Here is a 12,690-nt window from a genome sequence, read left to right as displayed (position 1 = left end):
ATTTATTGAAGAAGCAGCTTGACAGGTATTGGGAATGTCTGTATGTGCAGTACATATTTAAAAACACAAACCTGCAGAGTCTAAGCTTTTTCCCTTTTCTGTTGAAAGTCTCAACTGCACTTTTTCTCAAATCAGATGAGGGTACGAAGTTAGCCCTCAAACAGTTTTTCTGTGGTGCTGTATACCTTATGATTTAACTAAGAGAGGCTGTTCTAAATACTTCTTGTCTAAGGAATTCGGAAAATTTTTCCTGAGAAACTCTTCTGGTAAGAATAACAATGCTAATTTTGGATTCTTAATCAGACTGTTGAACCCTCTGAGATTTATCTAATATCATCCATGATTAAAACCTTGTTTTCTTTTAAGTGTTAAAATATACCACCAAATTATGCTAGCTGTTAGTTGTTTCCATCAGCCAGTGCTTTTCCCAGATGGCTGATTGAGAATCTAACTTACTTAGTCATCTTTCGTCTGTTTTCAAGGTTTTTAAGGTAGTTTTATCTGTGAGTTTGAAGTACAAATTCTAATTTTGCCCTTAAACTTTAGCTTTTAAACCTAATGGTGGTTATTAAAATTCCTGAATTGCACAGCATACATTCTTAAAATTATTTTCAATAGTAATCCAAACAAGAAAAGGGGAATCTGTCAAACCTTCACAATTCATGCTTTGGAAATGTGAGTAGGCAGGTATTTAGAGATGTGCTAGACTTTAGATCTGCTTTCTTCCAATTTCATTTGAGACAGTGCTATTTTATTTACGTGATGTTTTTAAATCTAGTGGTAGGGTATCTGATATGCAGAATGGCAGTTATTCAGACTTTGTTCCACATAATACTACTAGTACGGTGTAATTTAAAAAATTTTTATTTCAGCAGTTCCAGCAGTTTCATAGACAAGAAACATAATTCACTCTATCAGCTTTATTTCAAATGAGTAATATTTGTTAAAATGCAACCAGGATAGGCAGGAGTAAAATTCACCATGAAGGTTTCTTGTATAATAAATACCTTCATTGTTTTTCAACACAGTATTTCATACAGTGTTTCCTTAATACTGTATGTGTTTAAGCTACTTGCTGGAGTAAAGTTTTCCTTGCACTATTTTTCTAGATATTAACACTTGTGCATAACAATATATTTCAACTTTTTTAGCTGTACCTAGGGCACTTTATACATGACATCATAGAGACATAAGAATGATATGTGTATAAACTACTGTTTTCCCCAGAATGAATAAATAAGCTGTTCTCCAGGCTATTTGTATTTGATGGCAACCCCATAGTTGCTTCTGGAGCATCTTACTCCAATTCTAGAGTTAGAAATTTTTAGATAATGTTTTTTGCCAACATAATGCAGAGTATTTAACACAAACTGCATTTAATCCTGTTTAATTTGAATCTTCTGTTCACTGTTTGTCTTGTCATGCATTCTGCAGTTCGCAAAAAACAAAACAAAAAACAAAACAAAAAAACAGGCTCTGAAACCAACCAGAGCTCCGAGGTTTAAAAACACAGGTTTGTTCTTTATCTGTCAAAGCTAATCTCTCTCCCCCCACCACCGTAACAACCATATTCACAGTTCTGGAAGGTGCTTTGAGAGCAGAAAAATAGTGTCTTTGAGACACTAGTTTTATAGTACTTCCCTCTTGGTTCTTTCACACACCTAATTTCTCCAAGAAACCCTGGCTAGTTACCAAAGTGCACCTTTAGCTGCCACCGCTTCGGGTTACTCCAGCATCAGCTGCAAACCTTCGCTGCTGTGGTGAATTACCTTACTGTTCCTTCTACTCACGCTTAGCAAATCTGTCATCTTCTTACAGTTCTCTCTCTCCTTCCTGGTGCAGGTGGAAGTGAAGCCATATGTGCTGGATGATCAGATGTGTGATGAATGCCAGGGCACTCGCTGTGGTGGAAAATTTGCTCCATTCTTTTGTGCCAATGTTACCTGTTTGCAGTATTATTGTGAATACTGCTGGGCAAGCATACACTCTCGTGCTGGGCGAGAGTTCCACAAACCACTGGTAAAGGAGGGAGGCGACCGGCCCCGCCACGTCCCGTTCCGCTGGAGCTGAACCCCAGGCCTAACCCAGCAACACGTACTGGAGTAGATAAAATCGAGGGAAAAGAGAGCGCTGCCTCAGGGCTTAGTGTTCTGGAAATCTGTGCATTCGTCCTCGACTTTAATGAAGATATGGGTCTTTTTATTACTATTATTATTATTTACAGTCACATTACTGAACTCAGTGTCCAGTATAATACAAACCGGCAGAGTGTAACTGTACTGATTTTGCACTTTGATTCACACAAACATCTGCTTGGTACCTTAATTTCCTACACAAGACTTGTCACTAGTGACATTATGTAGACTGCCATTCTCATCAACCTTCACTGGGTTGATGTGTATGTGATGAAGATTTTTTATTATAATTATTTTTATTTTTAAACTGGAGCATGCACTTATTTTCAGAAATTTAGACTTGCCCCTAGCAGATGACTTACCAAAGGTAATATTCACAAGTAGGTGGCAGATGTAGCAAAAACTTACTTAAACAGATATTCAGCAATCATTAGTTTGGGTCATTTAGAGTAGTAATAACCCTTAAAGAAAATAAGCCTTTAGTTGCTCTCCATTTTGACTTGTAAGGATGATACCTCATAAGCTGGATCAGACTTTTTTCTTTTGTTTTGCTGAGGTTTTTTTTTTTTTTTTTTTTTTTTTTGTTAGGTCTTTTAGTGTTATGTAAATGTATGCTGCAATAGCTTTTGCTGCTATTAAAATGGTATTACTAATACCATAATACTCTATTCAGGCTAGGGTATCAATTAAAAAATGAATATGTGATTAAAATAGTGATGGCTGCTGAAGGGAGATCAGTATAGCATACAGAAAAGCTTCCAAGGAAGGTCAATATTTTGACTGCATGTTTACTTAATCAGGTTGCTGCATGCAATAAATTTTATATATGTCTAATATAAAACCTGCCCACAATGCACAAATTATGAATCTATGTAGGCTAAAAAACATTCAGTAACAAAAAAAAATGATTACTGACTGGAGGAAGGCATGCCTCAGTAAATGTAATGCTTTTGAAATTAGGATCAGCCCATTACAGAATGACCTATATTACAACAAATATTAAAAACTAGCTGTAGGATATTCTTAAAACAAATTTGTGGATGGTAGATGAAGTACTTTGCGGTGCTCTGTTATATATCGTGCAATTTATTTTATATAGTAAAGTGATTATGTCTAGTACTGTGATCAAACTTAACTGTTAAAGCCTCTATATCCAACATTAACACATTTTTGACAGTTCATAACAGGTACATAAACAGGAATGAGCTCTTAGTTACAATCTCTCTCCTAATGCTTGCATCCTTTACGTAGCTGCAGACCTTGTCCAGAAAACCAAAGAGCTCATACTAGCGAACATACACTACCAATTAGATAGTCTGTCAAACTAAGAAACTAGGCACATTTTAAGAAAGTTAGGAAAAAAGGGGTGCTAAAGAAATGTCTGCATATAAAAGTTAACATGAGATGTCTGCTCTGTGGATGTGGCGTTATCTCTCTAATCCCTGGATGTATCCTGTGAAGCTTGAATACAATTAAGACCTGCTAACACAGTGGACATTTTTTTAGCATGAACTATGGGGCTGCAAATAGCTTATAATTATAAACACACTTGGTATATACTAATGATTGTGAGAATGTGTACACTATTTTTTTTTCTTTTTCCTCCTTTGATTTTTGCAGTTCTGGGGACAATCTGACTGGATATGACACCGCATAGTAAATTTAAATGTCTAGGTTTTATTTGTTGTGATGTCCTTGTTTGTGTCTAATTTAGTAAGTTGTTTTTCCCAGTGTTTAGTTGCGAGTATTGGCTTTGAAAGGAACTTTTCTGTTTTTGAAAAAAAAAAGAAGAAAAAATAGTTTTTTACTGGTTTAAAATGCTTATTATAATTATCCCTTTCAAGGTTACTTCTGGGCATTTTTGTGATATTGCTTTTCCCAGCCCAGGTGTCTTTTCTGTTTTTTTTTCATCTGTACAAGACATTTTGTTATGCACTACTTTTTGTATCTAGACAGTTTTCAACAGTCGGCTGATGATTTTTTTTAAAGAAAAAGGCATGCTTTCTGACTGACATGATCTTTTGCAATACCTCAATTTTGAAATATAGGAAAGAAAATGATATTTTCTAAGTAAGTTTATTCAGAAAAATATATATTAATTTAATTCTGCAAGAAAAATGATTTAACAGATGGGTAACTTTATTTTTTTCATGCTTATTTGAGTTTTTTTGAAAATGAAGAAGTTAGAGCTTTATAACTGTAATATTAAAGATCATAGCTAACCTACAGAAACCTACCTAATTATGTGAAAGAAGTAAACCTTTTTGAAGAAAACCCCCTCTTTCATGTAGAAACATACCCCCAGAGAGAAAGAGAGCGAGCGAGCGAGAGAGACAGAAAAGAGAGAAAGAGAGAGAGAGAGAAGCTGGAAAATGTACAATATAGCATAGTGTTGGATTAAAACTAAAACAAAGTTATCATAAAGAACAGTTGTAAACATAAACTCCATTTGGTGCTGAAAGTTGTGAATAGAAGGTGAAAAAATATTTTCCCTTAATTTGTATATTTATAATCAGTGTGATTATGCACGACTGACCAGAATTGTGAGAGTTCTTCTGTTTGTATTTTTTTAAAGAGAACTTTTTTTAGTTTATTAAATTATAACATGCTCCCTTTTGTTTTGTAAATGAATGTGCCCCTGAGTTGTTAATATGTTATATTAAAAGAGGGTCCTTCAAAAAATGTTATTTTTTAAAATATGGAGTTCTGAACTGCAACTTGACTTAAGAAGCCCCTGGGTACAACAGGTCCTATTGTGGCCTTTTCTGATGTGAGACTTGAACTAGTCGATTTTTTTGAAGGCTAACCTAACCTCGACTATTTGTTGTTATGTGCAATACTGTTTGTACTGTTTGTATAAAAAAAAAAAAAGAAAAATGAAAAGAAAAAAGGCATAAATCTTTATTGCAGATTTATTTTCATTGCAGACTTTAGACATTGTGATTCACTAAAATCATTTTTCTACTGTCAAATATGTACCTTTTCTTCATGCTGGTATTTTTTCAATAGTAATGTAGCCTTTGTACTGAGACAAATTTTCATTGTTATTTTTAGAAAGATTTTTTGCTAAGAAAAAAATTAAACATATTTACATATTTTTCATTTTTATTTCGTATTTTCTTTAAGGAGTGCTTTCTCAACCATTAATATAGTTGTTTCTGGGAGAGACTTTCATATCTGGTCAATGTCATTAATATTATTTTGTATTTTTACTTGGAATAAATTAATTTTATGATGCTAATTCTTTAAAAGTTTATTTTTTTCATTTTCAGTTATTTTTGAAGCTAAAATCTTTGTAATATTGTTACTAAAGTGTCTAGTTTTTTGAAATGCAAAGCTTTATGTATTAACTTGCTGATGTGGTTTACAATAGTGTGGCAATGATGAAAATGGTTGGTTATGTAAAGTGATTGGAAAATTGTAACAAAGAATTGGGCAATAAAATGACAGAATGAAGCAGAAAAAAATGTGATATTTTGAAAAGCCTTTTCCTTTATCAAAAAGATTTAGGGAGATAATAGGGATGTCACAGTACCAGTTCGCTGTCTAGATTTATACACCACCAGTGTTGATTAACTACTATTGCCTTTATAATGAACTAAATCTATTGAAACAATGGGTTTATGACCCTGCCCATTCAGCATAATGCTCCATTACTTTTTCTTGTCATGAACTTATATAAACTCTCTTTTCAATAGTCCTAGATTGAACCTCTTAATATATTTTTTCATTGTATTTTGCCACCATGTTGTATATTTAATTAAATTAATTAAACTGACCCTTTCCTGCACAACTTCCTTCTTGCATACATTTTTCAGTGGCGGCATGGACCAGACTATATAGGTTTCCACGTCATTTTCTAATGAAATTACCACACAGGGTGGTAGCTGCCTAATTAATGCAAAAGTAATGTACGTCCATTTTCTGGTAGCAATGCAGTAATGCGTATTGCCACCAGGTCTGAACATTTGTTCAGCTTCTTTGTCTTTCTCCTTTCTTCTCTGCCTCTCTTGTGTCTTTATCCTTTTGTTTTTTTTTCTTTTCTATTGTTAATATCAACTGCCAGTATCAAACATCTTTCACTTCACCTCCACTTGCATCAACTTGGTTTCCCCATGCAGCCAGAACCCCCTTCCTGAAGCCAGGGACTCCTCTGCTCTGGCACCTAAAACAATCCAGACTAAAACTGGTGTTGCGTAAACAGGGCATACAATGACTTTCTCTAGATAAAAGTTATTTCAGCAAGTTATTGATGACCTTTTAGACGAACTTACGCTAGAGTGGTAGGGTGGCTCATCTATAACTTGTAGAAAGAAATGTGTCCAGAGTTGGCCTATTGTGTATCCTCTGTGTGTTCAGTTCTGTAAGTAATGTATAGACTAGATCAAATAGTGAAGTACAATTTAGACTCAAATTAGGTACTACTGGTTGGAATGTACACAAATTGCAAACAAAGGAGATGATGATTAAGGAATGAAGAGGGAATAAAAAAATTCCTGCTAAGTGGTACAAAGTTTATGCTTATATTTCTGCCTACATGCTTGTATTTTATAGCCTGCTAGCAAGGCATGGGCTAAAACAAATTGTATTGCAAATACGCAGTTAGCAAATAACTTTGCTGATTTCACTATCTGTTAGAGTAGTTAAAAAAAAAAAAAAAAGAAAAGAAAAAAAAGAAAATGGCGCCTAACTGGGAAAAGCTCCCATGTTAATATTTCAGTATTGTGACATCTCTACTTGCAAGGTATGAGTGAAAGATTAGTCACAGATTTGTAGAAATGTCTCTTTTGTTTAATCTGGCTTGTATGTAGTTGCTTTTTATGCTGGTTTGTATGATGTCAGCTAAATCCCTCTTTCTTTTCCTTTCCTTTTCTTTTTTTCTAAACCAGACAAACTTTCTTCTTAATCTCTGCTGCTATAGTGTTCTATCATACCACAGAGTATTTTATATTCATGTTAGTGACTACTCTATACCCCAAATGGGTAGCTGGTCAGAAAATTACTTTGGTCACATAATTCTGGCACACTCAAATTTACATGAGAAAAAGTTCAGCAGTAAGTAGAAAACTAGGGTGCTAATAAGAGGTTATTTCGGCTATTTTTTTTCTGGATGTAGTTCTGTTGGGGTATAAAGTATTAGATATTTGTAATTTTACTGTCAAAATAATGGACATAACTTTTAGAGCATTCACAGCTAAGATCTCTGTACTTGTTTTTCAACTAATTTTAAATGTACTGTATCTTTTATTACATGTTCTCTTAGATTGTTTTTGCTAGTAATTCTAACAAAGCTTCTTCCTTTTTGGCTTGGACTAATGCTTGTATGGAACTGCAGTACTGTGACTAAACATGGAGCTCAATGCTGCTATTGCTTACAACTGCTTAAACTTTGTAGTTTGGACTTTATTTTTTTCTGTAATAACTTATTAAATATAGTTGTATGAAGTACTGATATTTGTCATCCTTTGCACGTGCTAAGGAAATCTTGGGACATGCACTGCAGGAATGTAAACTAGCTGCAAACCCCCTCCGCCCAAATTTTGTAACAGGAAAACTGTTTGCACGAATTAAGGTTAAACAAATATACACCTACTCACATGCACACAAACTATCTTTGCTAGTCATTTTATAAGCGTACAGTCCATTCGTGCTCTCTTTAAAGTGGAAAGGTAATTTGTTTCTTACATATAAACTGAAGGTAAATACCAAAATGTATACTATGAAAATATTTCTGAAAATGTAGTTTTTTTCCACCAAATACAGTAGCAAGTGCCTTGAAAAAGAATGAACTTTGAATTGCTTTGAATTTAAAAGTTGCTGGCTAATTTATACTGCACTTTTTTTTGTTGGCAGTTTTACAATGACTGCAGGTTACGGATCGGACTATCAGTTAAAAAAACCCCAATGCTATGTGCACCAACTACTGTGCGTGCTCCCTTACTGTACTGGAGCCTTGTGGCTTGGGTTATGCCGTTTTATCCTAACATAGCTGTATGCAATAGTTTTTAAACAAGAAAGGAAAAAGCTCTTTTTTGGCTGCCAGAAAACAGACAGAATACTCAGATAAGAACTTGTTTGAAACAGGTAGTAAATAACCATGATGATTCTCAGGAGAATGGTCTACTGACTGGTCTCTCAGGAATACCAGAAGAAGTGGTTTTAGGAGACAGTGTGATTTGTAACAGAAATTCTAGTAGTAAATAAATGTATGGGAACTTTTAGGCTTCTGGGTCCTACACAGTGCAATCTGAGAAGGGAGTCCTCCTAAATCTCTTCCAGTTAACACTGTTAAACTGCTTCTTGTACCCTCTAACCCTACAATATTTCTGCATCAGCTCTGCATCCTAAGTCCAGCTGGCCACAACTGGGTTTACCCCAGTCTTCTATTACCGACAACAATTCTGGGAGGAAGCGCAGCCTTTCTGCAGCTTCCAATCCCCAGCTCCTGCATTTCTGCAGCAGATGAAGCAAGCCACACCACCTGCAGGGTAACAGTGCTGGCAAGTGTCCTCCTTCAGCTGCTGGTAGCAGTTGACTTCAGCAATTTAAATCAACGCACTTAAACCAGTACAAAAGGCTGCATGACCCCTTCTGCTTTGTATGTTATTTTCACTAGGCTTAAACTTAACAAACACAAAATAAATACCTTTATGACTACTGCAGGTTGTGCATTAAACCTGTTTAGGCAAACCTCTAAGCTAAACCAGTAAAACTTTTTGTAGTCAAGCCCAAGCAACATGTCACCCTTTGTACAGACCTGCAGAAAGGCCAACGCTTAGATCTTTAAAAACTATGATCTGCTTTCCTCATGATTTAAATGCAAAAGCTAAACATTGTTACATAGGAAGAACTGATGTGGAAGTCACAGGAGAATGTGGTTTACAGTAAATAACCAACTTGTTTACGTAAATGTTACCATCTCCTTATAAAACTTATACCATTCAATTCTACTATGAATTCAAGACAAAATTGCATATACCAGATGGCTGTTCAAACAAATTCTCTCAACTTGTAGGAACACTTTTTTCTCCCGAGTGCTAAGGGGCTTTTGCAAATTCCAAACATTATGATTGGCTAAGCTGTTAAAAAAAAAAAAATAAAAAAAAATAAAAAAAAAAAGGAAAGAAAATCCCAACTCAAACAAACAAGCAAAAAAACCGGACTGTTTTGTCTAGTTATCTTTTCCTAGTGCTGTAGCTATCCTTTAATGAACTGGTAGTTACTTTTTAGTGAAGCCATACTCTTCCAAGACATAAATCAAAGAAATAAATGTAAACTCCAATGGAAGAAAAGGTGCTCATGAGAACATGACATTCCAAATGCTGAATGTCTTCATGGCAGTGACATTAAAAGAAACTGTTTATAGCTATTTCCACAGTATTTTCAAGTTAATGAAACTTAGTTTATTTGGATGATAAACTGTATGTTTAACAATTTGAGAAGTAAGTAAGTATGGTAAGAGCCTATTAATCTCCCCCTCTCCTCCTTTTTCTGTCTGCAAAGAAGAAATACAGTATCAGTGAGCACAAAGTCATACTGCAGGCCCTTGGCAATACTAAGGGCAGAACTGACACAGCCTGACTGACAGCACGGCAGCTTACCAGCATGGCCCTACCCACCATTACCTACACGGCTTCGGTTTAAAATCTCAAGCCCTAAATCAGTAAAAACAGGTATCCATTTGCTACTTTTAGATGCTTGTGAATGACCCCTTTTTTTCCTCTATTAACTAACTTCCTAAAATCCCCACTGAGCTACCACCTAGCACCACTTGTGCTTATGTTTTTGCAAACAGGAAAGTGTAAAACTACTTGTGTCTAAATGCTTCTGAGTTGCTCAGTAATTCAAGATCTATTTAGAAACGCTCCCTGTCTTTTTTTACCACAGGCCTAAACACAGAAAGTACTTGCAAACATAGTTATTGGACCAAGCTTCACAGAAACAAGATCACAGGTGTATTTTTCCTGCTCTAACCAACAGTCTGAGTGGTTAAGACATTTGGGGTGCGATTGGGGGGGAGGGAGCTGTTTTCAAATCCCCTGCACTAGGCACAAGGACTAACCCTTACTGGTTGCAGTTATAGCAACTGCTCTGACTATTGTGTGACACATACTTTTGTCTCTGCCAAATGAAGAAAAATGCTCTCTGATGATTGCTAAGGTAAATGCAAAATAATCAAAAAATGTTGTTCATAAAGTTGTGTCTAACAAGATCGTACCCTCTAGCCTACTTTGTTGACTTGCCTGCCAGCTCCAAGATCTACTGCAGTCCCATTGAAATAAATATTTGAAAAAGAGATAGAACTTAAAATTTCACATGCAAAATAACTCAGCCAAATGCTGCCCAGAAAATCATGTCTTAGATAGATAGCTACAACTCATGATCTCATCTTTCCTCCAAGATCTTTGTGTTTCAGAGTTACAGAAAGGCTGTAATCTGATCCTATCAGATTAAAGTGCGACACATGCATGACTTGAGTTGAACCAAAAACACACAGGAAATTCTAACGGAAGGGCAAAAGCTTGTTCAGAACGTAACTAACTCCTCCAACTCTGCCTTGCATATTGCTGCAATCAGAGGCCGCACCACAGAATCCCAGCATGCACATGTGCCAAAAAGACCTTGCTAAGCTTTCTGCCTCCACCTTTCTATTTCCGTGTGTGCTCTCAGTTACAGTTTGGGCTTTCCTCCAACTTCATAAATGGTCTCAAATTTATGAATGGATGACAAGCAGTGGTAACATTTCTTTGTTCCATTTCCACCAGGTTTAACCTGTCCTGCAGCACCAAAGTAATACTGGAATGTCAGTTAATGTTGCATAGTGGGAGAATCTAACTAAACCGTAATATTTCTAAGGGGAAAATTCAGTGTAGATGTAACTCACTCTTGAAGGTAACCATTTCTATTTAAAACTCACAGCTAAAATGGAATATATTTCTTAACTTTTTTTTTCCATGATCACTACCTGTTCTACAACTTGTCACAGCTCAGGGCTGGACATTTTTACGATTGAACACGTACATTTGCACCTGTTCATTTTGCTGCTTGCAATGACAGAAAGGAAATCCCAAACATGAATGAACATAAGCAAAAGTATCTTACGCCAAAATAACTTGCTAGGCATGTTATAAAATGCAAATTACTTTAGACCGTATCCAACCAACACGTCACCGATCAATGAAAGCCTCCTTATATACTGAACACATGGATACGAAATTATGTGCTAGTCAAAACAGTATGCAATATCAAAGCCAAAAACAGTGCGTAAGAGAGAAAAGATAGGATATTGTTCTCATTAATTCAAAGATGGAAGTCTCAGACTTCAGTGGGGCACCGTTTCACAAAAGAAATGTCCAAACTTTCACCAATTTCCTTCTACACTAGCTTTATTCAAAATGTTAGTATTACTTTGGTTACTTATGACATGGTCCAGCTCTAGGAACTGCTCAAACCATTACTTTCCAGTCACTGATAAACTTACTCATTTGCATCTGAAGACTTGCAAGCGTACACTAGCAAAGGGAAGGGGAGGGGTGGAGAAAGGTTGAATAGTCCATTTTACCTCCGTTTTAATTAATATCTTAACTAGAACAATTTCAGTCACTCTGGCAGAACAAGCAGGAGTATTTGATGATACACGTCGTAACATAAACAGATATAAGGTATATCTCAGGACAGTGTTAGGGTTGAAACCAGAACCAAGAGCCCCTCCATCCCAAGTGAGTGTCCAAACCTTTCTATTAGGAAATAATTTCTTTGCTCGCATTCCTTGCTCTCACCCTCTTAGCGTAGTGAGTCTTTAATTGTTTTAAGTTACATGGAACATGAAACAGTGAGACTCTCCCCCAGCCTCAAGCAGCATCACACAACCTAACTCCACAGTCAAGAGCATGAAACTGTGTGTGGTAATTTACAACAAGAAGCAACTGAATTAGCCAATGTAGAACTTAATGCTAAAGCATCTAGTTTGCCTCTACCACCTTGGGTATCTCTGCACCACATTTAGTGTGTGGGTGCCTAACTCAGGATACGGCCTAAGCTTTGGCCGTCATGCACTAAGCAACAAGACCTAGTGATGCTCCACTTCACAAGACCTACATAACTTTGTGGATTTTGTGACCCTGACCCTTTTTTCCTCCTCTCATTTGAGTGGATTTGCTTATCTGTTACAACTCTTATATTCAAGTCCTCACGTTGCTTTATTCAAAGATGCTAAGTAAGTACTGACACCTGACCACAGCAAAAATAATAAACTCCAATAAGCACTCAATAAAGAGCTATTGCACAAGGGAAAACGACACCGAGGCCTCAAAGTAAATAAACTGTATACTAGGAGGTAAAATACGAAACAAGTGATTGCAAACCACACACACACAAATACACCCCTATGAAGCCCAAAAAAGCAAATCCAGAGCTAGAACATTCAAGCACTTTTCAGTCAAGAGAGTTAAAGGCAGAGTATTTTCATTGCTTTATGGCTACATAATGAAAGCACTGTCCCACAACCATGGATATAAAGATGACAAAATTTTAATAGGCTCTTTTTAATTAAAAC

The 12,690-nt window shown here is 36.0% G+C and overlaps 1 protein-coding gene across 6 annotated transcripts in view; it reads left to right on the top strand.

Annotated features, from left to right (window-relative positions):
• The window catches only part of CPEB3 (cytoplasmic polyadenylation element binding protein 3), a 91,948-nt gene extending 84,365 nt beyond the window's left edge, over positions 1–7,583 (top strand). For all 6 annotated transcript variants that reach the window (XM_062580067.1, XM_062580070.1, XM_062580069.1 and 3 more), the window contains one exon: positions 1,843–7,583. In XM_062580067.1, coding sequence (XP_062436051.1) covers positions 1,843–2,070 — 228 coding nt within the window. In that variant the 3' untranslated portion in view covers positions 2,071–7,583. The remainder of the gene's footprint in view (positions 1–1,842) is intronic.
• Positions 7,584–12,690: the final 5,107 nt, after the last annotated feature.

The sequence above is a fragment of the Rhea pennata genome, chromosome 7 (genome assembly GCF_028389875.1).
Source record: "Rhea pennata isolate bPtePen1 chromosome 7, bPtePen1.pri, whole genome shotgun sequence".
Lineage (NCBI taxonomy): Eukaryota > Metazoa > Chordata > Aves > Rheiformes > Rheidae > Rhea > Rhea pennata.
Note: the sequence above shows the minus strand (reverse complement) of the source record. Positions and strands in the feature narration are given on the sequence as shown.